This window comes from Ursus maritimus, unplaced genomic scaffold (assembly GCF_017311325.1).
Source record: "Ursus maritimus isolate PB19 unplaced genomic scaffold, ASM1731132v1 scaffold_32, whole genome shotgun sequence".
NCBI classification, from domain to species: Eukaryota; Metazoa; Chordata; class Mammalia; order Carnivora; family Ursidae; genus Ursus; species Ursus maritimus.
Genome location: NW_024425786.1, coordinates 19,949,054 through 19,972,160, shown reverse-complemented (window position 1 = coordinate 19,972,160; position 23,107 = coordinate 19,949,054). Strand labels below are relative to the sequence as shown.

The 23,107-nt window shown below is 53.3% G+C and overlaps 2 protein-coding genes across 5 annotated transcripts; one reads left to right on the top strand and one right to left on the bottom strand.

The window, feature by feature from the left end:
• Positions 1-563: 563 nt before the first annotated feature.
• Positions 564-8,636, top strand: KDF1 (keratinocyte differentiation factor 1). 3 transcript variants are annotated; one of them, XM_040619078.1, is made up of 4 exons: positions 564-634; positions 5,895-6,962; positions 7,413-7,487; positions 8,041-8,636. In XM_040619078.1, exons 2-4 carry the CDS (start codon positions 5,927-5,929, stop codon positions 8,121-8,123), a joined length of 1,194 nt encoding a protein of 397 aa, XP_040475012.1. In that variant the 5' UTR covers positions 564-634; positions 5,895-5,926; the 3' UTR covers positions 8,124-8,636. The 3 variants fall into 3 exon arrangements, with proteins under 3 accessions (XP_040475012.1, XP_040475014.1, XP_008692772.1); XM_040619080.1 differs by lacking the exon at positions 564-634 and adding an exon at positions 1,800-1,844; XM_008694550.2 differs by lacking the exon at positions 564-634 and having other exon boundaries at positions 5,700-6,962.
• A 1,129-nt stretch (positions 8,637-9,765) lies between these two features.
• On the bottom strand, positions 9,766-23,107 carry NUDC (nuclear distribution C, dynein complex regulator). Of its 2 annotated transcripts, XR_005831528.1 has the most exons (10): positions 22,895-23,107; positions 20,703-20,780; positions 13,179-13,382; positions 13,018-13,083; positions 12,091-12,207; positions 11,820-12,014; positions 10,873-10,956; positions 10,659-10,777; positions 10,123-10,276; positions 9,766-10,066 (listed from the first exon to the last, which is right to left on the bottom strand). XR_005831528.1 is itself a non-coding variant. In XM_040619077.1 (9 exons), exons 1-9 carry the CDS (start codon positions 22,973-22,975, stop codon positions 10,225-10,227), a joined length of 996 nt encoding a protein of 331 aa, XP_040475011.1. In that variant the 5' UTR covers positions 22,976-23,107; the 3' UTR covers positions 10,113-10,224. The 2 variants fall into 2 exon arrangements, 1 of the variants encoding a protein (XP_040475011.1); XM_040619077.1 differs by lacking the exon at positions 9,766-10,066 and having other exon boundaries at positions 10,113-10,276.

The window sequence follows — 23,107 nt, the reverse complement described above, 5'->3', positions numbered from 1 at the left end:
GACCAGCGAGCAGAGGACACACACCCCCTTTTCTATGTCAGGGCAAAGGAAGAAATCGGGGAGCCCAGCGGTTCATTCAATCAAGTCTATCTGCTGAGCACCTAGTATGTGCCGGTCCTGCGCTGGGCACCAGGAGCATTGGGTACAAGACCAGACCCTGTCCTCAAGTCAGAAAAGGAGGAGTCCAAAGACAAGAAAATTGTGTGCTGAGTATTATGATAACGAAGTACAGAGAGCTGTTCCATATAACAGGAAACCAGACAGGCCTAGGGGCTAGAGAAGTCGTCCCGGGAGATAAATGCCCTTGGAGCTGCGCCTTTAAGAACTGGCTAGCGCTCCCCAGGTGCACAGAGACTGCTGGGACTACCTGCCCATTGAGCAGAAGAGGAGACTGAACCACCAGCGTCGGTCTACCCTGCCCGCCTCACTTAGCCAGACCAGACTGAGCGCGGTTCCGAGTCCGTAGGCCGAGCGCCCCAGCCGAGCCGCGGTGCCCACCCCCCTCCCTCCCGCGCCCGGGGCGGGGCCTCGGCCCAGGTGCGCGGCGGCCGCGGCGGAGCTTCGCGGAGGCAGGAAGTGTGTCCTCAGCGGCGGCCCGTGCAGCGCTCCCGCGAGACGCTCACCTGCGCTCCAGGTGAGCGGCGAGGGGGGGCGGGGGGAGGGGCCGAGCCGGAGGCGGCTCACCTGGCGGCACAGGTAAGCCCCGCGCGGGCCCATGGGGGCGCGAAGCACGGCGGCACTGGTGTGGAGAGACCCCCGAGGCTACGCCTGGGCGGGGGAGGGTCCCGGGGCCGGTTCCTCGGGCGCCACCCTCCCACTTCCGGGGTGCGCGGGCCGGGCCGGGGAGCGGCCCGAGCGGGCGCCCGGGCTGAGCGGGAGAGTGGGGGGCGGGGGACGCCGTCGCCCTCAGGGCTGCGCTGGCTGGGGGCGGGAGCCGTGCTGGCCCGGGGAGGCAGGGTCGGGAGAGGGCGGGGGGCCGTGCACACCCGGAGGAAAGGTGTCAGGGCGGGAGAGGGGCTGCGTCTGCCCTCGGGCGGGGGCCCCTGCAGCTGGAGAGGTTGGTGCTCGCCCCGAGGGCACTGCTGCGGTAGGAGCTGTGCTGATCCGAGGGGCAGTGCCGGGGTCTGGTTCTCCCTTGCCTCGGGAGTAGGTGCTCCCGGATGCCGGAGGCGCGAGCTGAGCCTTTGGGGCAGGAAATAGAGGGTGCGGGGATGCCGGGTGGGAGAGCAGAAGGCTGTTTCCCGAGCAGGGCTGGGGCGCCCCTCTCGTCTGGGTGTGCAAGACTAGGCTGGGTACGGGGGCGGGGCCTGTCCTGGGGACCTTGTGGGGAGGAGGATGGTACAGAGACGGACCCCTGGGTGTGTGTGTTCTCAGGGACTAGGGGAAGGGGAAGAGCATCAAGAGAAGTTTGGTGAGGGCGGGCTTAGGACCTTCTGACTCTGAGGAAGATCCCTGCAGTGACTTGGGGCGCCCAGTGTCCAAGCCCCTCCCACGAGCCAGGCACCACGCTAAGCAACCTGCACGGAATATCTCATTTAAACCTCACGGTGGCCCAGGAAGACACTGCTGTCTCCCCTTGTTAAAGAGGAGAAAACTGAGGCCCAAAGTCTTGCTCCAGGCCACAATAGGAGCCGGGCCGTCCCCTCACTCAACCAAGTGACAGAGTTCTTAGGTTTCAGGAGGTGGGGGCAGCAGCAGCTAGGGCAAGATAGAGCCTGGAAAAAAGGGGCTGAGTTTGACTTCAGGAGGGTTCTGGACCTAGAGGTGTGGGGGAAACTGAGACAAGCTATTGTCCTTCCTCTAGGTCTTGCTCCCCACGTCCCTCCATCTCACCCGCATTCCAGGTATGTGGCACAAAACAAAGTACGTGGGCTCCAGAGTCTGGTAGACCACAGTACAAACCCCGTTCCCTCCCGTTCCAGCTGGGTGTCTGGGCAAGTCACTTCTGAGCTCAAGCTTCCTGATCTGTAAAGCGGAGATACAATGCTTACAGAGCATTGTGACTGTTAGGTAAAGTGAAAGTCCTCTTGGGCTGGAGCCTGTTTCTGGACCATTCACTGCTGTTTCCCCAGCATTTAGCACGGTGCTGGGCACATAGTAGGTGCTCAGTAAATATTTGGTGGGTGAATTTAATGAATAGTAGCAAATCCTTAAGCCTTGGAGGTAGAGAAGGAGTGACCCAGACCATCATCAGTAACCCTTTGATGTTTTTACAAGCCCCGGGTACCCCAGAGCTCTGTGTGGTTCAAATAGTATAGAGGCACCCAACCTCCTCATCCAAGGCCTGAGCCTGGAAGACTCAGGGCTTCCTATGTGGTCCCTGCATGGGTACAGGCTTGTCCAGGGAGCTGGCAGCTGGCCACTTTGCCCCCTTCCTCCCAAGTAATAGATGGGATGAGGTAGTGGGTAAGAATCTGGGCCAGGCTGCTTGGGTACAAATAGATGTGTGGCTTGAACAACTTATTTAACCTATCTGGGCCTCTTCGTGTATAGTAATAATAACAACAACAACAACACCTACAAATAAGGTTGTGAGAATCGGTTTAATACAGTCACAGCACATAGAACAATGTAAGCCATCAATAACTCATTCACAAGAATGCAGACTCCTGAGATTAGGGAATTTTGTCTGTCTTATCACTGTAGCCACCACATTTAGAACAGTGTCTGGCATTCAGTATGCCCTCGCTAAATATTTGTTAATTGAGTAAATGAATGAGTCCATACTCAACCCCACATTCCTCAAACCAAGGCAACATTTTTTTGTTTTTGTTTGTTTGTTTTTTAGATTTATTTATTTGACACACAGAGAGAGATCACAAGCAGGGGGAATGGCAGAGGGAGGAGAAGACCAAGGGACCAAGAGCAGGGACCAAGGCAAAGGTTTTTAACCACTTGCCTGTCTGGATCATGAGGGACTTCCAAGTCACCTGTTACAATCTCCGCGTACACACCTTTGAGGAGGGGATTTCATCCTCTTTCCCTGAGCCTGCTGCTGTCCCCACTCTGGTCAGCCCAGAGCCTAAGTCCTTCTTCTTCCTACCCAGTGGTTCTGATTCTACTCTGAGGTCACACAGAATGTGTCAGCCCCCTGCAGCACTTACTGTACCCAACCCTGTTCCGACACTGAGGCAGAAAGGAGTCAGACGCAGTCACTGCCCCTTGAGGTCATGTAGACTTCTCTTCAAACAGTGGGTTCAAGGCCGTCCCAGCTGACAGAGCCCAGCAGAAAGCTGTGGGGAGAGGGGCTCCCATCTGACTTGGGGAGCTGGAGGGGCCTTGGAGAAGGAGCGCTGAATGGGGCTGAGGGGGTGGATTCAATAATTGCAGGAATAAAGAACTCCTGTATCTTACCAGCAGCAGTGGCTAACATTCCTTCCCTCCCTCCCCTTCTCTCTCGAGACACATGCACCTTCTGATTTTCTTGGGAAACTTGAGATGAGCTTGCTGACATCATGCCCCAGTGTATATATACTTCCTGAGAATAAGAACATAGTCTTACGTAACCATGGTAATCAAATTCAGGAAATTTAACATTGGCATATTACTATTAGATAATACACAGTCTACTTTTAAATTTCACCACTTATCCACATTATCCAGTTTCCCATTTTTCCTCTTGATCCAGGATCCAATCCAGGATCACACATTGCCTTTAGTTGTCATTCCCTTAAGTTGGACTTGTCTGGTGTCTCCTCATGATTACATGCAGGTTCTGCAGTTGGGGCAGAAATACTTCTTACTGATGTAGTGTCCTTCTTAGTGCAGAGTGTCAGGAAGCACATGACGCAGTTCATCCCGTTGTTGATGATGTTAACTTCGATCATTGATGACAGTGGAGTCTGCCAGGTTTCTCGGATTTTTTAAGTTCTCCCTGGCTGCAGCAAGTAGAAGGGAATGGAGGTGGCCAGAATGGGAGCCTTGACAGTACCTGGGTGAGAGATGATCATGGCCCTGTTTAAAGAGGTGGCATTTATTTGTCCAAAGCACATTGTCTGTTAGAGCCAGAACCGGGACTAGGACACGGATACCCTAATCCCCACTCCCAGGGTCCTCACACATCACCAGTTCTAGGACCTCCAGTGCCATTAAATCGGGGATAAAAGGGTAAGGGATCAGTGTTGCAGAAAATCCAGGTTATTGCCTAGCAAACCCCCACATGGGATCGAGGACCTTCCACATATCACTGCATAATGTTCCCTGACTCCGTCAGGCATAGTCGTTCACTCCCATAATGCCTCACATATCCTACATGCTCCATCTTAGGAGCTTTTAAGCATCTGCTTTTCCTACAAAACCATGAGTGAATCACAAGAACAAGGTCTGTAGTTTATTCATCTTTGGTTTTACAGCACCTAACATGGGGCCGGGCTCAGTGATTATGGAATGAATGAAGTCTTCGCTCTGAGCTTGCTAGCCACCAAGTCAAGAAGGGAAAGAAGGTGTATTTTGTGGCTTGGCTTTCTTGTCTAATCAAAGGAAGCAGAAGAGTGCTTGGTGTTAAGTATTGGTAGGACAGCAAATCTGAGCCGGACTGAAACACTGATAGGGAGCTGTCACATTCCCATGACTGATTTGAAGGAAGAGGGGAAGGGAAGGTCGTAATGGTCAGACTCTGTAGCAAGTCACATGGAAAGGCATTTGTTGAGGGCCTCAGAGATTCTGTTGGGTAGGCTTACCAACAGAGGGAATAAACTGGGGGAGACCATTCCCCAGAAAGTGAGATCTCAGGAGACTTTTCTTTTCATGTGGTAAAATATACACTTCATAAAATTTACCATTTTAGTTTTTTATTACCATTTTAACCATACAGTTCGGTGGCATTAAACACATTCACATTGTTGCGTGTTGGGTAACCATCACCACCACCCATCTCCAGAACCTTTTCATCTTCCCAAAGTGGAACTGTACCCATTAAACACTAACTTCCCGTTTCCCCACTGCTCCCAGCCCCTGGTGACCACCATTTTACTTTCTGTCCTAAGAATTGGACTAGTCTAGATATTTCGTATAAGTGGGACCATACAATATGTGTCCTTTGTGTCAGGTTTATTTCACTTAGCGTAATGTCTCAAAGCTCATGTGCTGCGGCACGCATCAGAATCTCATTCCTTCTTAGGGATGAAAAATCCATTGTATGTATACATCATGTCTTTCCACCTTTTGCCTATTGCAAATAATGCTGCTGTGTGGACACTGGTATACAAATGTCTATTTCAGTCCCTGCTTTCCGTCCTTTTGGGGGTATTTACCCAGAATTGGGATTGCGGGGTCACATGGCAGTCCTGTGTAATTTTTGGAGGTGCTGCCGTGCCGTCACAGCGTCCACACCATTCTCCGGGGGCTCCTCCGTCTCCATATCTCCATGCCTGTCATTTTCTGCTTTTTCAATAGTAGCCATCCCACCACATCCCTGGGTGTGAAGTCCCAGGACATTTTTTTCATTTTTTAAAATATTTATTTAAATTCAATTAATTAACATATAATGTATTATTAGTTTCAGAGGTAGAGGTCAGTGATTCATCAGTCTTATATAATACCCAGGACTTTTTTTTTTTTTAAGATTTATTTATTTATTTATTTATTTATTTATTTATTTGAGAGGGAGAGAGGGGCAGACAGAGGGAGAGAGAGAATTCCAAGCCGACTCTGCACTGGGCATGGAGACCAACGCAGGAATTACTCCCAGGACCCTGAGATCATGACCTGAGCCAAAACCAAGAGTCAGACACTTAACCTACTGAGCCGCCCAGGCACCCTCTCCCGGGAAATTTTGACATGTAGGTTAGACCAGAGAGAGAATTTCTTCTTCGGGGAGGGAGGGACCCTAGGTGAGGGTTCATGGGTATAACTGCACCCTTGAACATGACTCCTTCCTGGCCTCTCCTCTACAGGTGCCTGGCTGCAAGAAACCATGCAATGAGCCATGCCCCGCCCTGGACACCCCCGCCCATCATCTGGGCCCCCACGCTTGGGACCCTGGGAGCGGCCAACAGAACTATGCCTGGAGACTTTTGATGAGCCGCCCCAACCCCCACCAAGCCGCCGCACCCGCAGGCCAGACCCCAAGGACCCTGGCCACCATGGGCCCGAGAGCCTTACCTTCATCTCCGGCTCTGCTGAGTCTGCTGCTGAGCCCCCGGCCTGTTGCCCGCTCTGGCGACCCTGGGTGTGGGACTGGTGCCGGGCCGCCTTCTGCTTCCGCCGCTGCCGGAGTTGCCTCCAGCGTTGCGGGGCCTGCATGCGGGGCTGCAGCCCCTGCTTGTCTGCTGGGGACTCCCCTGAGGGGGCTGCCGAAGCCAGCTGGGCCAAAGAACACAATGGAGTGCCCCCCAGCCCCGACCGAGCACCTCCCAGCCGGCGGGATGGCCAACGGCTCAAGTCAACCATGGGCAGCAGTTTCAGCTACCCTGACGTCAAGCTCAAAGGCATCCCTGTATATCCCTACCGCAGCGCCACCTCCCCAGCCCCTGATGCGGACTCCTGCTGCAAGGAGCCCCTGGCCGAACCCCCGCCTATGCGGCACAGCCTGCCCAGCACCCTTGCCAGCAGCCCCCGTGGCTCCGAAGAGTACTACTCCTTCCACGAGTCGGACCTGGACCTGCCCGAGATAGGAAGCGGCTCCATGTCCAGCCGAGAGATTGATGTGCTCATCTTCAAGAAGCTGACAGAGCTGTTCAGCGTACACCAGATTGACGAGCTGGCCAAGTGCACATCAGACACCGTGTTCCTGGAGAAGACCAGTAAGATCTCGGACCTCATCAGCAGCATCACCCAGGACTACCACCTGGACGAGCAGGACGCCGAGGGCCGCCTGGTTCGCGGCATCATCCGCATCAGTACCCGCAAGAGCCGAGCCCGCCCGCAGACCACGGAGGGGCGCTCCACGCGGGGAGCGGCCCCTGCTGCTGCCCCTGACAGTGGCCACGAGACCATGGTGGGCTCAGGGCTCAGCCAGGATGGTAGGTGGGGCTCCACGTGGCTGAGGGGCAGCGTGGTGGCGGCTCTGGCCAAGGGAGGGCTGCACTGGGTCTGTGGCCACTGGGGGTCCGCCCCTCAGCCAGTCCCTGCTCTCCTTTGTCCTTTTCCTCCCTTTTCTCAATCCTGTGTCCCCCAAAAGGCCCCTCTGTCCCCCGCTACCACCTGCCAGAGCTTGCCTAGCCTGGTTAACAGGACCCAGGAACCTGTATGAATTTGGACCTCGGCCCTGGCCTCATCGAAGCCCCCACCCACCCACCACTGCACAGACACAGACACACACACACACGCACGCGCACATGCACACGCAAGTTATCTTTGTTTTAAGCATTGCTTCTCAAGCCCAGCCCAGGGGTAGGAGCTGGGAGCTGAAGTGGGGGGTAGGGTTAAAAGGATGTGATAATGACCACTGACCCCTCCTGTTCCCTCCCTAGAACTCACAGTGCAGATCTCCCAGGAGACCACTGCAGATGCCATCGCCAGGAAGCTGAGGCCTTATGGAGCCCCAGGTTTGGTCCTGACCTGACGAGTAGAGAGGGGACTGCCCTCAGGCCCCCCTCCCCCCTGCCATGCCCCTCTCCCAGCTTCCTCCGGGGTGGGTGAGGATGGTTTCAGAAGGGGACCAGAAGCCTGAGCAGCCACAGACCCCCACCCTAGTCCTGCAAGCAGGCTTAAAAGGTTCATTTGGGAGACATTCAGGGGACTGCCCCTGAACCAGCAGGGGGCAGGTACCCAGAAGTTGCATTTAAGCCCCCCCAGTCACTGGGGAGGACAGTGAAGGGCGGAGGCCATCCACTGGTACTGAAAAGGCACCCTGCGTGCGTTCTTCTGCTGCCTTCTTGGTCTTCCTAAGCCCCCAGGAGTGGGGTCATTACCCTTTAACAGACAGCAAGGCTGGGGCTCAGAGAGGTCAAGCAGCTGAGTGGGTCACCCAGCTAGGATCAGACCAACCCAGGCTTGAGTCCCACTCGGCTCCTTCTCAGCAGGTTTCTCCCTGTCCGTGGTACCTGGATGAGCTCCTTCCCCTCTCTGAGCCTCTGCTTCCCCCTCCCTTCCCCTCAGGATACCCAGCCAGCCACGACTCATCCTTCCAGGGCACAGACACAGACTCGTCGGGAGCGCCGCTGCTCCAGGTGTACTGCTAACCTCGACCTGGCCCAGTGGCTGCGACTCCTTCTGGGAGAAGTACACCCCACAACATGAAGAGGGGCAGCAGGACCCCCTTTGGAGGAGGCTGGGCCACCCTGGCTCCTCCCACCTCAGCTGACTGGTTCCTGGACCACGTGCATTTCACTGGGCCATGGTGCCCACATCACCCTGGATCCCTTGCTGGCCTGACCCCTGCCTGGGTCTGTTCCTTTCCACCTGCGGTCTTCACGCAGCCTGGATCAGAGAGAGCAGACTTAGGAGTTACCTTCTGGGATTGAATCCCGGCTCAACCCCCGTAACATACACCCCATAACCAGTCATGCAAACTCTCCCCTCCCCAGGATGAGGGTGGGGGGAGAGGGTGGCAGCTCAAAGCAGCTTATCTTAAATGGACTGGGTTGGGGGCAGGCAGGGCCTCTGTCTGGAATTCTGTGGGCAGTGCCCACGCTCCACATATTCTGTTGGTTCTTAGCCGATGTTGTATATGCTAACATGACCATAGTTTCAAGTACAAAGAGAGTAGATGACTGCCTGGTCATCTCGGCTGTGACACTGCCCTTTCTATCCCATCTGCTTGACTGATAAGCAGAGGAGACAGGATAGAGCACCCGGCTTGCCTTCGTGTTGTGGGGTCAAAGTCAGAAGGCTAAAATGAGAGCAAGAATGTCCACCTCTCAGGTTCACTGTGAGTTCCAGACAAAAAGCCAGTTTCTGTAGTTTCTGTACCTGAGAAAGGTCTGACAAGAGGTTTCTGTTGTGGAGAGGTGGTTCTAGGCAGGCCTACCTGGACTCCTGCTGCCTCGGTTCACCGCCTGCAGGCTGGCCTGCTTTTGGCCACCCCTGCAGTTTCCCCAAATCCTTGTGCACGGGTTAGCCCCCACCCAGCCTCAGACTTGAAGCTCCCTCCACCTCTCCCTGGTTTTGATAGAGCACTTGGTCTACTGGGACCTTCTTGACCTTCCCAACAACCCTGGAGTGGGATCATCCTTTCGTGGACAGGGAGGCTGGGGCTCAGAGGGGTCAAGGAACTTGTCATATAGCTAGTAACTGGCTCTGGACCTGGAAGCTGGCCTCTTGGCAGTTCTGCCCCAAAGCTGGCAAGCTGACCTTGGAGCAGAAGCAGGGTCCTCCTGTTTGGACACAAGCCCAACAAGGGTTCAGAAAGATCTCACTTAGCTACTCCTCATATACAGGAGTGTCTTGTTAGTGCTCTCAGCCGCGAGGACAGAGCAGGCCCACCAGCCTGTCCTTGACTGAACAAATTAGGTGTCCAGGATCCCCACCTCCTCACCTAGAGCCCCCGTCTCACCTTTTTATTGTCCCCACAGGCCCTTTTGGCAAGTGACTACTAGACAAACTGTACTTATCCAGCTCCCCATCAGACACACAGGACGGTCCCCTTGGGGGCTGTGCCCACAAGGCCCCAGTACCAGTGAGAAAACTGGCCCCTTTCCTTCAGCTCTGCTATCTCATTCAGGTCAAGGCCGCTCCAAGACTGAGAATATCCACAGTGAGAAACTGTCTTAAGAGATGAAAATGGAATCAAGTCTAGCTGGTCTTAAATTTTGCTGAGTCATGGGCCCCTTAATATATTCTGGTCCCTGTAACCAGAAAAATTCACCTTTGCTCAGTCACACACAGACTAAAAGTTTAGTTTAATTCTTCCTTTAAGTAATGAAAAACTGCCCCACAGAGCTGTAAGGACTTCCTCTGGATCACATGGTAGAATCTGGGCTAGAAGCCGAGCCCCCAGCAGCAGCAATAAGAGAGGCCTGTCCCCCAAGGAAAGGCCAGAGGGAAGAGAAGACACAGGTGGAGTAAGTAGGTTTAATGTGTAACAGCAGGCCAACTGGGGAAGATAAGAAGACACCCCCCCCCCAAGGACCCAGCCCTTCTCCCATGATGCCCTGGGACCAGTGTGCCTGAGCCAGTCCCACGCCTGCCCCAGCCCTGAGGCCCCCCAAGTCCCAGGGGAGGGTACAGCCAGTCCCACGCCTGCCCCAGCCCTGAGGCCCCCCAAGTCCCAGGGGAGGGTAGGAAAAGAAGGTGGATGGCTGGGGGCTCAGCCCCAAGAGTTCAGGGAAGCAAACACGGGGGCTAGTTGAATTTGGCCTTTGAAAAATCCATCTCTGGATGCTGATCCATGAACCTGGGGAGGGAAAGTAGGAAGGAGATAAAACAGGCTGTTCCCTCTCCCAGACCCCCGATGTCAGGTCTAGTTTCTTGAGAACCCTGAGCAACTTGGAGCCAGGTCAGGCAGCAGTAGGGCCTCAGGGTCTTCCTGTAGGTGGCAATGACTGCTTGTGTTAACCCCTTTCTACCCTGAGGTGCCTTTGCCCTCAAGATGACCTCAGAAAGTGATGAGGGTAGGCAAGCTGAGGCCATAAATCCATAAACTTGGCTGGCTCATCCTGGAAGGGGCAGGGCGACTCCTGTGTCCTGCTCAGTGACCCACTGACCCACTCACTGCTATCACCCAGGTCCAGGCCCAACACCCACCTCCCCCACACCCCCATCTCCGCATTGCTCACTTCTTCAGAATCTCCTGCTTTTTCTGCTCATCCGAGGTGGGCAGCCCCATGGACTTCTGCCTCTGGTCGTACATCATCTTTTCCACCATGCTGCGGGTCTCACTGTCCAGGTCTGACAGCTGAGGGCAGGCGGTTAACAGGGACGGGTAAGGCTCTGGGGCCACAGACACCCTCACCTCCCAGCTGAAGCCCCCCACAACCAGCCAGGGCTCACCTTGGAGTTCTCAGGGTTGATCTTCTTGGTATTGATCTCAGGGTCACTGGACACCAAGCGGCTCCACCACTCCATCTTGTTGATCTGTGAGGAGGGGAAACGCGGGGGATGGGAGGTAGCTCCCTCAGTGCCCCAGGATCCCCCCCCAACCTTTCCAGAACGCAACTCACTCCCACCCACATCCTGCACCGGGTACCCACAAAGACCCGTGCAGGGACCTAGGGTGCACATGGCCAAGGCCTCTGCCCTCCCCAGGAGCTGGGGGAAACGGAGGTGGACAGTTACAAATCAGTGTCATCGGGGCAAAAATAAAGTACAGAGGGAGCTATTCATCCAGGGTGGAGAGCGAGAAGTCAGAGCGGCACCGGGGCTGGCCCTGAGCGACACACAGTCCGCCTGATGAAAAAGCACGGCAGGGATCCCGGCTGGGAGGGAGAGCAAGTACAAGGGCACAGAGAGGTGAGGGGGAGGCAGGTAGGCGAGGACGGGCATGGGTTGCAGGGGAAGCCTTCCCTGGACCCAGGGCACCTTACAGAGCCATTTATTTACATTACATGTGTTGCTCCATCTCTCTGAGGGAGTGAGCGGAGACTTTCTGAGGGCAACTCTACATTTTGTCCACTGCTCTCTCACCAGCACTTAGAAAAATCTCTGGCACGAAGCAGGTATGTACATGTTTGCTGAACTGAATGCATGTACAAACCAAAGGAAGATGCGTTGGTACCAAAGACTTTCGATCTTGATTCCATCCCTACCTAGAGGGAGGAGCCCGGCAAATCCCTGAGTTGCCATTTTCCTGACTCTAAAATGGGACAGACCTACAGTAAAAATCTTGCGCAGATTAAACACGTCTGCTAGACCCCCAGCGATGGTCCCCGAGTGAATGAGCAGACACCCTCCCTCCTTTCTCCATCAAGACGCAGGCCAGGAGGCCAGGCTTCTCGCACCTTCTCCAGATGCACCGTCACCACCTTGCCGTCCTCGATGAGCCACGAGCTCTCCTCCACCTTCACCTCGTTGTAGAGCTCCCCGTCAATGACTGCTGGCTGCCCCTTGAGCCCCACCCGGAGGTGCCGCCGATGGATGTCCACCACCACATCCTTCCCCTTCAGCCGGAAGTTCACGTGGAAAGGCAGTGCCAGCTGCACGGGGCAGGAGAAGTCAGAAGGAGCCCCAGGCTGGCTCCCTAACCTCCTAACGCCAGCCCTGGCCACTTACGTCCAGCTCTGACAAGGTCTGGGTCCAGCGGTAATTGGGCAAGTCGGCCCCATTGCCAAGGTTGGGCTTCAGTTTCCCTTTGTCTTTCTCGTCCTCCTCCTCGTCCTCCTCAGCGTCCTGCTCACAGTTGGGGTGCTCAGCTACTTACCTGACAGGCACAGACTGCACCCCACTGAGCCAGGCCCGGGGCTGGCACTGGGCACACAGCCACGAGATGGAACAGACACGGTCCCTGCCCACTCCATAGCCCACTGGGAGCCAAAGGTTAAAAAATGGTCCTGATTGCTGCCTGAGAGGAGCAGCTTACCATGTGACAAAGGACACAGCTGGGGAACAGTGACAGTCAGAGATGGACCCATAGAACCTAGCTGGGGATCCAAGCCAAGGGACTTGGAAAGACAGTCCAGCACAGAACAGAAGGTCACAAGGTAGCCATGTGCAAGATTGTTCTAAGATAAAACCAGGCTGCCCCACAATCAAGTTTCTTCTGTGTCTGCAGGGCTGAGACCCTAGCGTCAGACCAGAAACTCTGGAAAGCCAAATGAGTGCCCCAAATGAGTGTTTGGAAAGCTGGACCTGAGTCAGAGGGAGGAGCCTGAGGGGCACATCCCCCAGATATACCAGAGTAGCCCACCACACAGGGCCAGGCTGGGCCCACAGACCCCAGCCCACCTGAACGATGCCTGTCCAGGCACTGCCCTCTTTGGCTCTTGGACTTTCCTACCAAGGCTTTAAGGCCAGTGGGTTGTTTTTTTTAAACCCGGTCCTGTGGTCCAATGTCTGTGAGTGGGATCCTGAAGTGTGGGGAGGACCCCCAAAGTTGAGGGAGAGGGCATGGGGGAGGCATTCCAGAGACAGAGAAAGGCTAGAAGGTCCCTGGAAGTTCCCAAGCCCTGACTAGTCTCAGGCACCCCCAGTCCATCTCACCTGCTTCCCCGGTGAGCCAAGGCTGCCATTCTTGAGCTGGGCCTCATGATTCTCTGCGTCCTTTTTCTGTGGTGAAGGGCACAGCAGTTGGCAAGTGCGTCCTCGCTGCCGGTACCAACCGGGATGGCGACAGGGGCGGGGGGGGGGGGGTCCGCTCTCACCTGGTCAATCTCCAGCTGCAGCCTCTCTGCCTCCTCATCAGTCAGCTCCTTGATCTGGGGCCCAGAGGCCTCGGACTTGGCCTCCTTGGCCAGCCTGGCTGCCCGCTCCGCTTTCTCCCGCCGCTCCGTCTCCTGCCGAGCTCTCTTCTCCCGCCGGGCCTTCTGGGCCAGCTGGTTATGGTGGTTGAAGGTCTGTGTGATGAGCTGGGGAAGGGAGAGGCGGCCATGAGGCACTGGGCCGGTGGCCAGTGTCCCAAGGCCTGGAGTCCAGCCACCTCCACGCGCTGGGCGCCTGCGCGCGGCACTGTACTCAGACCCTCACCTCCTCATCTACGAAACGGGCATCACGCCGCACACACTGATCTCAGACCTATCGTGAGAACACCTGCAAAGTACCCGGCGGGACAAACGGTGGCTATTTAAAAAGCAGTCTAGTGCCTAAAAACACGGACAGCGAAGCCAGACAAGCTGAGCTCTCACCCAGGCTGCCACACACTAGCTACCGTATTTTTGGCAAAGGACCAGCCTGGAAGCGCTTCGGAGCCCTCATCTGTGAGGACGAGTCCCTACGGTGCACAGCGAGGCTGTGCTCGGAGCCCTCCCTACAGAGCAGAGCCAGTAGAAGCCCAACTCCAGCCTCCACGCAAGCGGCCTCTCCTGAGCTCGCAGGCCTGCACTGCCCTGCTCCCGACTCATCTCTTCCTGACACCCGCCTGCAGGACAGCAGAGCGGCCTCGCCGCACCGCACGCAGAACCGCCACATTAGCAGGGAGCCGGACAGAGCTTTCTTGAGGGAAGAGGCTAGACTCCTCTCCTCAGCCTGCAAGCTTTCACCGTCAAATCCCTCCTCTTCCACGGTGCCTCCCCAGGACGCTTCCAACCCACGTCCTGGCGCGGGCCTCCCTGCTGCCCCGGAGCCACCACAATACTGCTGTCCCTGTCACTACCCGGCCGTGTGGCCTTGGACAAGTGAACGACTCTGACACCTTTTAAGCCCTGTTTTCTCACCTGTCATGAGGATCAAACACAACAGACACTTACAGAGGCTGGCACAGTCCTCGCCACATCACAGCTGCATACGAAGTGTTAGCTTCCCAACACCCCTTGCCTGGCTGAGGCTAACCCAGTGGCAGCTGGTGAGGGGTGGGGACAAGTACATTCTCTGCTATAAAAATACAATGGGAGAGATGGCTCACCTGTTTAACCAAAAGGACTCCGAGTGTGGTTCTCCAAGCTCCCCAAGGAGCTACAGCACCAGCATCACCCAGAATTTGCGAGAAATGCTAAACTTCAGCCCCACTCCAGACCTACTGAATCAGACATTCTGGGGTGGGGCTTAGCATCCTGTATTTTTTTTTTTTAGGATTTATTTATTAATTTGAGAGAGAGAGAGAGAGAGAGAGAGAACATGCATGTGAGCAGGGGGAGAGGTGGCAGAGAGAGAGAATCCGGAAGCAGACTCCCCGCTGAGCACGGAACCCAATGCAGGGCTCCATCCCAGGACCCTGAGATCCTGACCTGAGCCGGAATCAAGAGTTGGCCAGGCCGCTTCACTGCCTAACTGAGCCACCCAGGCACCCCGGCAGTCTGTATTTTTAACAAGCCCTCCTGCCCAATTCTCAAGCAGACTGGAGAGTCACACCTAGATTAGAGTTCCCAGACTACTCTGTCTACCTGTGTGATCCTGAGGTCATCAGTCTGTGCTTCTATTTCATTATTTTCAAAAACAATCTTGCATAAGCTGTTCTTTGCCTAGAACGTCCTTGTCCCTACCCCAGGTCACCTGGCAATCTCCTGCTTATCCTCCAGGACCAGCTCCAGTGTCTCTGGAGCTTCACCTCTTTACCTTCAGCAGGCCCCGAAACACACCCAACTCAGGAAACCCAACCGTGTCCGCCCACACACCTGAAAGAGGCCTTGCGGGGCACTCACCACATGAGCAGTGGTCAATTTACCATCTTCCAAACATCTCTGAGCCAGAGCTGGAGGGACGGAAGGGTCTGCAAGAACTGAGAGGTCTACATGGGGCTCAGGGTCACCAAAGTCACCCATGGGCTCCTAGACCTAGGTTCTGGCAAATGTCCCATGGCTGCTCATTCATTTGATGCCAATTCCTCCTGCTAGCTCGGAAATCCCAACCTCACGACACAGCGCAGCAGTTCCATACTCTACAGGGCTGAAGGGCACCAAAAGCATCCCCTAAACTAAATGGGTTAACAAAATGGGTTGTGTGTGAAAGGGAAGTGAGTCACCCGAAGGCCATTCTGCTGTCAATAGAATCAGTCATGAGACAATTACGCCAGCAGAGGCTGTTCCACCATCAGGCCTTGGTCCCAAATCCCTAATCGGGAAGACCTTGAACTCAAGTCATTTGCCAACCAGTGGCCAGGGGGAGGCGGGAGCAGGGCCCTCCTCCCTCCCAGCTCCAGTGAGTCATGTTACATCCCATTTGTCCTGTTCCTTCCTAGCTCCTGGAGGTTAGGTGAGGGCAGAGCTGAACCACCAGACACAGTCAAGGCCAATCACAGCAGCCTCTGACCCCTCCTCCCAATCTCCTCCTTCCAACTTTACCCAGCCCCAGGCAGAGACCCCTGGGAGTAGGGGGTAGCCTACTCTGTGGTGCCAACCAGCAGGCTGTCACAGACCCAAGCATCGGTCACTGGACACATCGTCGGGAACCACATCCCAGCAGAGTGGGAAAGGGATGAGAACAGTTGCTCTAGGTCTAGAAGACAGGTCCCAGACTCGTCAGTGGGCATACCCGAACACAGGCTTTCCCTGACCTAGGCTGGGTGACTGGGCAAAGAGTGGTTCCCACCAGCCTGGCCAGGAGAGACACTGAGAGATACTTAACCTGAACATGGCAGGGGCTGGGGGGGCGGGCAGAGGGGTATAGCCCAACCCATCTCAGAGAGACCACACACTCCTGTTCTAGAATTTCACGTAAGTGAAATCATTCAATAAATACTCTTATGTGTGCGTCTTCCTTTAAAAGGCTGACCAGTACTCCATTAGCTCCGTTATACGTATATATGACACTATTTCCCCCTCCATCAGTGGATGCTCGGACAGCTTCCAGCTTTTGGCTCTCGTGCACAGCGCTGCTGTGAACACGGTGTACGAATCTCTCAAGAACCTGCTTTCAATTCTTTTGCGTGTGTACCCAGAAGTGGGAATGCTGGACCATACAGTAGTTCTATTTTTAATTTTTGAGGAAGTGCCATGCTGTTTCCCACAGCAGCTGCACCATTTTATATTCCCATCAACAAGGCACAAATGTGCCGATTTCTCCGCACACTCGCCAACACTTGGGAGATTTCTGGTGTTTTATGGAAGCCGTCCTAATGGGTGTGAGGTGGGACTTCAACGCGGTTGGATTTGTATTTCTCTGATTAGTGACGTCGAACATCTTTTATAATAAAAAGTGTTTAAAGGGCCACAATCGGGGCGCCTGGGTGGCACAGCGGTTAAGCGCCTGCCTTCGGCTCAGGGCGTGATCCTGGCGTTATGGGATCGAGCCCCACATCAGGCTCCTCCGCTATGAGCCTGCTTCTTCCTCTCCCGCTCCCCCTGCTTGTGTTCCCTCTCTCACTGGCTGTCTCTATCTCTGTCAAATAAATAAATAAAATCTTTAAAAAAAAATAAATAAATAAAGGGCCACAATCATTTACTTTTATCAGAAATAACTGAAGATTACCCTTTTTCCACATCCCTGTAAGCGATGGGATTTTTGTGGGTGTTTTCTTTTTACACTTTCATCAGTTTGTAGGAAAAAAAGGGCATCTCACTGTTTATTCTCCTGGATTTCCTAGATGACTGCTGAAGTTGGACATCTCTTAATATGCTCTTTGGATAGGCTCTTCTTGGAGCTGCCTGTTTTTCTGTTTATTCTTTTCTTGTCAATTTACAAGCTCCTGCATATTAAATTAGTCATTAAATTTTCTGTCCTCTGCAGCACTGAACATTTTTTTCTAAACCTACGGTCTTTCAGTTAACTTTGTATGTTTCTTTTGCCAGACACACACAGTTTTCAATGTTTGAAGAGGCAAAGAGCTACCTTTTCTTTTATAGCTTCCAGGTTTCTAATCTTGCAAGGCCTCTTCCACGCAAGATCATATGGTTTCCCAGCTTTCCTTACCACACTCGTCTTGGTCTGCAATTTATTTTTACATATGAGTAAAAGAGATGGTATACTTGTGGTTCTTTACAGATAACAGCCAGCTGTAGCAGCAACGAATTACTCAATCAACCATTGTCTACAGAACTGAATTACTACATCAGACACATACTGAATTCTCGTGTGCTAGACTTTGTCTGGGTTCTCTATTCTGCTTCACTGTTCCGTTCGTCTCTTCCTATGTCCATAACACACTGATTTGATCATTATGGCTTTCCTCAAATCCACAGTCCCTTATCCATAATGCCTAGCCCCCGAAGCTATAAAACTGTAAAAGCGTTTTTTGGACTTACAAGTTTGTGGCATGAAGGTATTTATAGTCTTCGTATCTCCCACTCGGTATGAATATTGATATACATTCTCTCCAGAAACACTAACGCTTCATTGCAGGACGCTGCCGACTCGCAGAGCATACATTACACGCATTACGGTGTGTACAGTACATACTTGTTACATACGCACACTGTAGCAAATTTATGTAGAGTACACGCACTGTATCATCTCCTGAAATCCAAAGAATCCAAATCTCAAAACACATCAGGCCCTAAGAAGTTCAAAAAAAGGACCATGGGGGCGCCTGGGTGGCTCAGTTGGTTAAGCACCTGTCTTCAGCTCAGGTCATGATCCCAGGATCCCAGGATCGAACCCCAAATCGGGCTCAGGGAGCCTGCTTCTCCCTCTCCCTGCCACTCCTGCTGCTTGTGCTCTCTCTCCCCTTCTCTGTCAAATAAATAAAATCTTTAAAAAAAAAAAAAAAAAAGGGCCATGAACTTCAGGCACTTGGGTGGCTTAGCTGGTTGGATGTAGACGCTTGATTACAGCTCAGGTCACGATCTTGGGGTCATGGGATCAAGCGCACTGCATCAGGTTCCCCACTCAGCAGGGAGTCTGCTTCTCTACCTCTTCCCCTCCCTCTGTCCCTCCCCTCGTGTGCTTTCTCTCAAATAAATAATCTTAAAAAACAAAACCAAAAAAATCACCACAAACTTGTATTCTCAAATGCCAGCCATTTCACCTACATGACCTCTTTTTATCCTACAACAGCCCTGTGAGATAACGGTTAAGACCACTTTACAGGTAAGATGAAATGAGGCTCAGAGAAAAAATGATTCACCCAATGCCGCACAGTTGCGGGGGGTGGGGGGGTGGGAAGGACCGGGGACTGGGATTCCAACTCACATAGGCCTGACTCCAGAGCCCACGCTCCTAACCAGTGCACTTGAAAATGACGTCTCTGGGGCCTGTGCACAGTAGGCACTCAATATAAAAGTTACTGTGGGGGCGCCTGGGTGGCTCAGTCGTTAAGCGTTTGCCTTCGACTCAGGGCGTGATCCCGGGGTCCTGGGATCGAGCCCTGTTTCGGGCTCCCCCCTCTCGCTGTCTCTCTGTCCAATAAATAAATAAAATCTTAAAAAAAAAAAAAAAAAGTTACTGTGTTCAAATGGAGACCAGATGGGAAGGCTGGACAGGTTTCTGCCTGCCCATGGGTCTGACCAACCTCCTGGGGAAGAGCTTTGTTTCTAAGGAACAAAGAACCAAGGAACATGACAAGGTTTAAGAGGGGATCAGCAGACATCCAATATGTGGCAGCTACCATCACCCCCATACTTGTATGATACCTTTTTTTTAAAGATTTTATTTATTTATGGGGGGGGGGCAGAGGGATAGGGAGACAGAGTATGTCAAGCAGACTCCGAGCTGAGCACGGAGCCTGATATGGACTCAACCTCACAACCCTGAGAGCACGACCCAAGCCAAATGCAAGAGTTGGACACTTAACTGATTGAGCCACCCAGGCGCCCCAATACCACTTCTTTGTATCACTCACCTCCCTCCCTTCATCCAGCTATCTCTTACTCATCCTTCATACTTCCAGCACCACTGCCTCACGAAGTCTCCCTTGAGCCCCCAGCCTAGGTTAGTCCCCATTTAATGCTCCCAGAGCTTCTCCCTAACACCCATGACTTCATTTTTTAGGGGGCAGGGTCAGGGTGCTACACTGTGAGAACCATGAAAATGAAGACCACGTCTGTATTCACCTCTGTAATCCCAAAGGGTCTGGCATAATACCTACCACGAACAAAGCATTAAGTGTTCGCTCAACACTCACTGAACGAATGAATGACTATTACAAGGCAGTCTGGCCCACAGAAAAACAGGAGGTGCTGGTGCTAACGCAGAATATTCGAGCCAGAGGGTCAGTCAGTACATCCACCTTCTTCCATTTCGCAGACACGTAGATTGAAAGAACCAGAGAACTAGTGGGAAATCAACCAAGCCGCACAGCTGGGCCAAGATCCCGGGACGCTCCACTCAGAGGCCAGTGCGTCTATGACGGAGTAGCCTCAGGTCATGGTGGCATGCACGCATAGAGCATTCCAGCTTGGCAGAGCCCTGAAGCCACAGAAAGCAGTTTGCAAAATGTCTCCTTCTTGTTACTACGTCTCTTTAAGTGAAAACAAATATCAAGGTCCTAAAAATCACTGTTCAGTGAGGTAACGTTTTCATGACTTACCAATCTTCAAAAATATAATTACAACCTAAGGAATCAAAAGGAAGTTCAAGGTCTCAAAGCCTGTAACACAAAATCCAATTCCCAAACCAGTGAACTTTGGGTCACAGTGTCTGAGAAGGCTGGGACTGGCTGGCTTTAAGTTTTCCTGTATTTGTTTTCTAAGCTCAATTTCTAACATTTACCCACTCTCATCTCCAGCTAGGTAATTAGATAAAACCTCCTCGATGGAAAAGGAACCAAGACGCGTGGTGTCAGGGGCGGAACGCAGTTTTACAACGGACTCTGGTTCCAACCCTGGCTCTTCTACAACTTAGCTCAGGACTTCGGACAAAGTCCCACTGCCTGGGTGGCGTAGTCGGTTAGGCATCCACTCTTGGTTTCTACCTCAGGATTCTGAGATCGAGCCCAGCGTCAGGCTCCGAGCTCAGCTTGGAGTCTGCTTAAGACTCTCCCTTTCCCTCTGCCCCTCCTCCCTGGCACATGCGTGTGCATGTGTGCACGCTCTCTCTAATAAATCATCCATCTTAAAAAAAAAAAAAAAAAAAGACTTTGGACAAAGTGCCAAACACTCTGAGCCAACTTCCTCATTTGCAAAATGGGAATAGTAACACCTGCCCTGCTCAAGCTGCTGAAGGATCACGGGAAACGGGCAGATAAAGCACCTGGCAAGGAGAGGGGCTTCAGTACATGAATGCTTGCTTCCTGTCCCCCAACTCTTCGCCCTTGGCATTTTACTTCTGCTGAAGGTTATTATTATGCCAAAGGAAGATCAGACGAACTTTTCTCCTGAAGAAACGCAGGTTCCAAAGGGACAGCAGGCCGCAACACTCACCTTCTCTGCCATCCCCTCTTCTCCTCCAACAAAAAAGTCTGTTTTGCGTCGAAGGAAGCTGAAGAAAGTATTCACAAGCTGAAAGACAGAACGAGACTGAAGCTGTGGAGATGTCGCACTGGGAGCCCCTCAACTGCACAGAAATCATTTTCTAGTCCAGGAGGGAGCTTGAGACGTGACGGTTTCACCCCGAGCCTCTCACCCGAGGAGACGCCTCCCCAACAGGCCCTACCTTAGTCACTCCCCCAGGAAGCCTAACCTAACCTCATTTAGATGCCTAAGAGGCAGATTTCTCATTTCTCCTGTGTATGTGTACATGTGTTTCACACTCCTTGTGGCTCTATAAACAGCCTAAGGATATAGGAACACTCCTCTGCATCCAGGGCTTGAAATACCTAGGCCCAGCTTTCCTTCCAGATAGTAAAAAGTCCATCCAGACTGGCACTGGCTGAGTTACCAGGGCAGAGTCAAAAACAGGGGAGCAAATGAAGCCACTTCAAAGGTTAAAACCAACTAACTCTAGCTGGCATACCAAAGTCTCCAAGTGGTTAAGCACATGGGTTTGAGTTATCAGACTGATATATATTAGCTGTCATCCTGGGGAAGTTTCTTAACTCTAACACAGAAATAGCAGCAGGACCTATTTCTAGGGACCTAGTGAGGATCAAATGAGATAATGGAGGTGAGGGCCCTTAGCTGTGTCTGGCCCAGACCAAGAGACCTCCTGCCAGAGTTAACTCCTCACACGCAGGTACCATGAACTGTGGCTTATTCATGCCAATTCATGCTTGGCACGAGATCCAGCTCAGCGTACATCCTCAGTAAACGTCTGTGAATGAAAAGATCTAGTGCTGACCTAGAGTTAGCATATACAAGCCCTTTTATTTGCCCAAATGAGTGGTTCTAAGGCTGATGCTAGAACTTATCTTCATGGTTTGAGTTTCTACTTCTAGATACTTTTTTGATTCACTCACTCACTCCCAAATACAATTTGGGGTCAACAATTTAGGAGGATGGGGAGGGAACCTTTACACACATGCAAATTAATAACTCTCTTCCCACCTCCAAGGGCCTAGGAGTCCACCGGCACCTGGGTAAAAGAATGGAAAGCTCAAAGAAAACTTGTTCCCAGTGAGACACAGAATCAGTAATGGACTGTGGAAAGCACACAGGCCTAAGGAATCTGGTCCTAAGCCAGGAACCTGCTGGGTGATTTGGGGCAAGTTCCTTTGGGTTTTTTTCAGAATCAGCGTTCTGGAACTGATCTTGATAGGCTTTCTACTTCTGACTTTCCACACTTTTGGTCCAAAAAACCAACTCCAGAATCTATACCAGTTGGTCTATGTGTTACTGTGTGGTCAGTATGCATGAATCATGCTTTTGAAAAGCTCTTTTTAAGCTCCATCAGGGCAAGGACAGACTTCTGCTCACATCTATATACTCAGGACCCAGTCCGGTGAGTGTCTGGCACACATCACTCAACAAATAGCTGTTGAAAGAACAAACCTGATTATTGAGAATTTCTTACTATCCTTCACTCAAGACACTACTCTCCTCACTGCTCAGAAAATAAGGGACTCGTAGCTCTGCCTCAAAGACAAAGGAACTGAGGCTTCCTGACGTGGAAATGTCCCTTGTTGGTAGGTGGTGGAAACAAATTGTAAACCCAGGCTTCCTAGTCCCCATTCAAGACCTGAAAGGACCACGTGCTAACATCACCCCGCTCCACCTCCACCCCTCCACACACATTCGTCAGCTGGGTCCAGGTCTTGGTAGATGCAAATCCCAAAGTCTGGGATGGTTCATTCAAAGAACTGCCCTTCGGGGGCGGCCATCACAGGGGAAACGAGGCCGGAAGCATGTGTGAGACTGGGGGACTCGCCACGGGCGGGGGCGGGGGGGCGCTGCGGGTTTTCCAGGGCCGCGTTCGGAGACGCACGAGTTGCTAAAAGAGAACTACTGAGCGGCGCCGGGGGCCCGGGACAGAAACGAACGGGCGGCCTGAAGTGCGGAGGGGAGGCCAGACCGGAAGCTGGGGCACGATGAGAATGGAGGGGCATCCCAAGAACCCGCGAGGCCCAGGGGTGGATCTCGGCCCCCGAAGCCAAGTAAGTGGAGTGAGCGTGGCTAGGGCCGCGCGGGTGGGCGAGCGCCGCAGAACCAGGCCAGGCCGACGCCTCGCGGGCCGTTACCTCCTGCACGCCGCCCTCGTGCTGCTGCGCCATGGCCAGCAGCATGCCGTCGAACCGCTCCTCCTCCTGCTCTCCGCCCATCGCGCCTGCCCCTAGCCACGCTCCGAGATCTCAGCTCCTCACTCCCGTCCCGCGCTCTCCCTGCTCCTTCGGGTCGCGCCCGGCCCAACGGCTCCAGTCGTCCGCCTTCCGCAGCGGAGCCGGAAACACGCA

Coding starts and splice junctions, on each gene's coding strand:
- KDF1 (XM_040619078.1), top strand. CDS start 5,927: ATGCCCCGCCCTGGACACCCCCGCCCATCATCTGGGCCCCCACGCTTG. Junction 6,963..7,412: donor CTCAGGGCTCAGCCAGGATG/GTAGGTGGGGCT, acceptor TTCCCTCCCTAG/AACTCACAGTGCAGATCTCC. Junction 7,488..8,040: donor GAGGCCTTATGGAGCCCCAG/GTTTGGTCCTGA, acceptor CCTTCCCCTCAG/GATACCCAGCCAGCCACGAC.
- NUDC (XM_040619077.1), bottom strand. CDS start 22,975: ATGGGCGGAGAGCAGGAGGAGGAGCGGTTCGACGGCATGCTGCTGGCC. Junction 12,208..13,017: donor TTGGCTCACCGGGGAAGCAG/GTGAGATGGACT, acceptor AACTGTGAGCAG/GACGCTGAGGAGGACGAGGA. Junction 12,015..12,090: donor AGACCTTGTCAGAGCTGGAC/GTAAGTGGCCAG, acceptor TGCCCCGTGCAG/CTGGCACTGCCTTTCCACGT.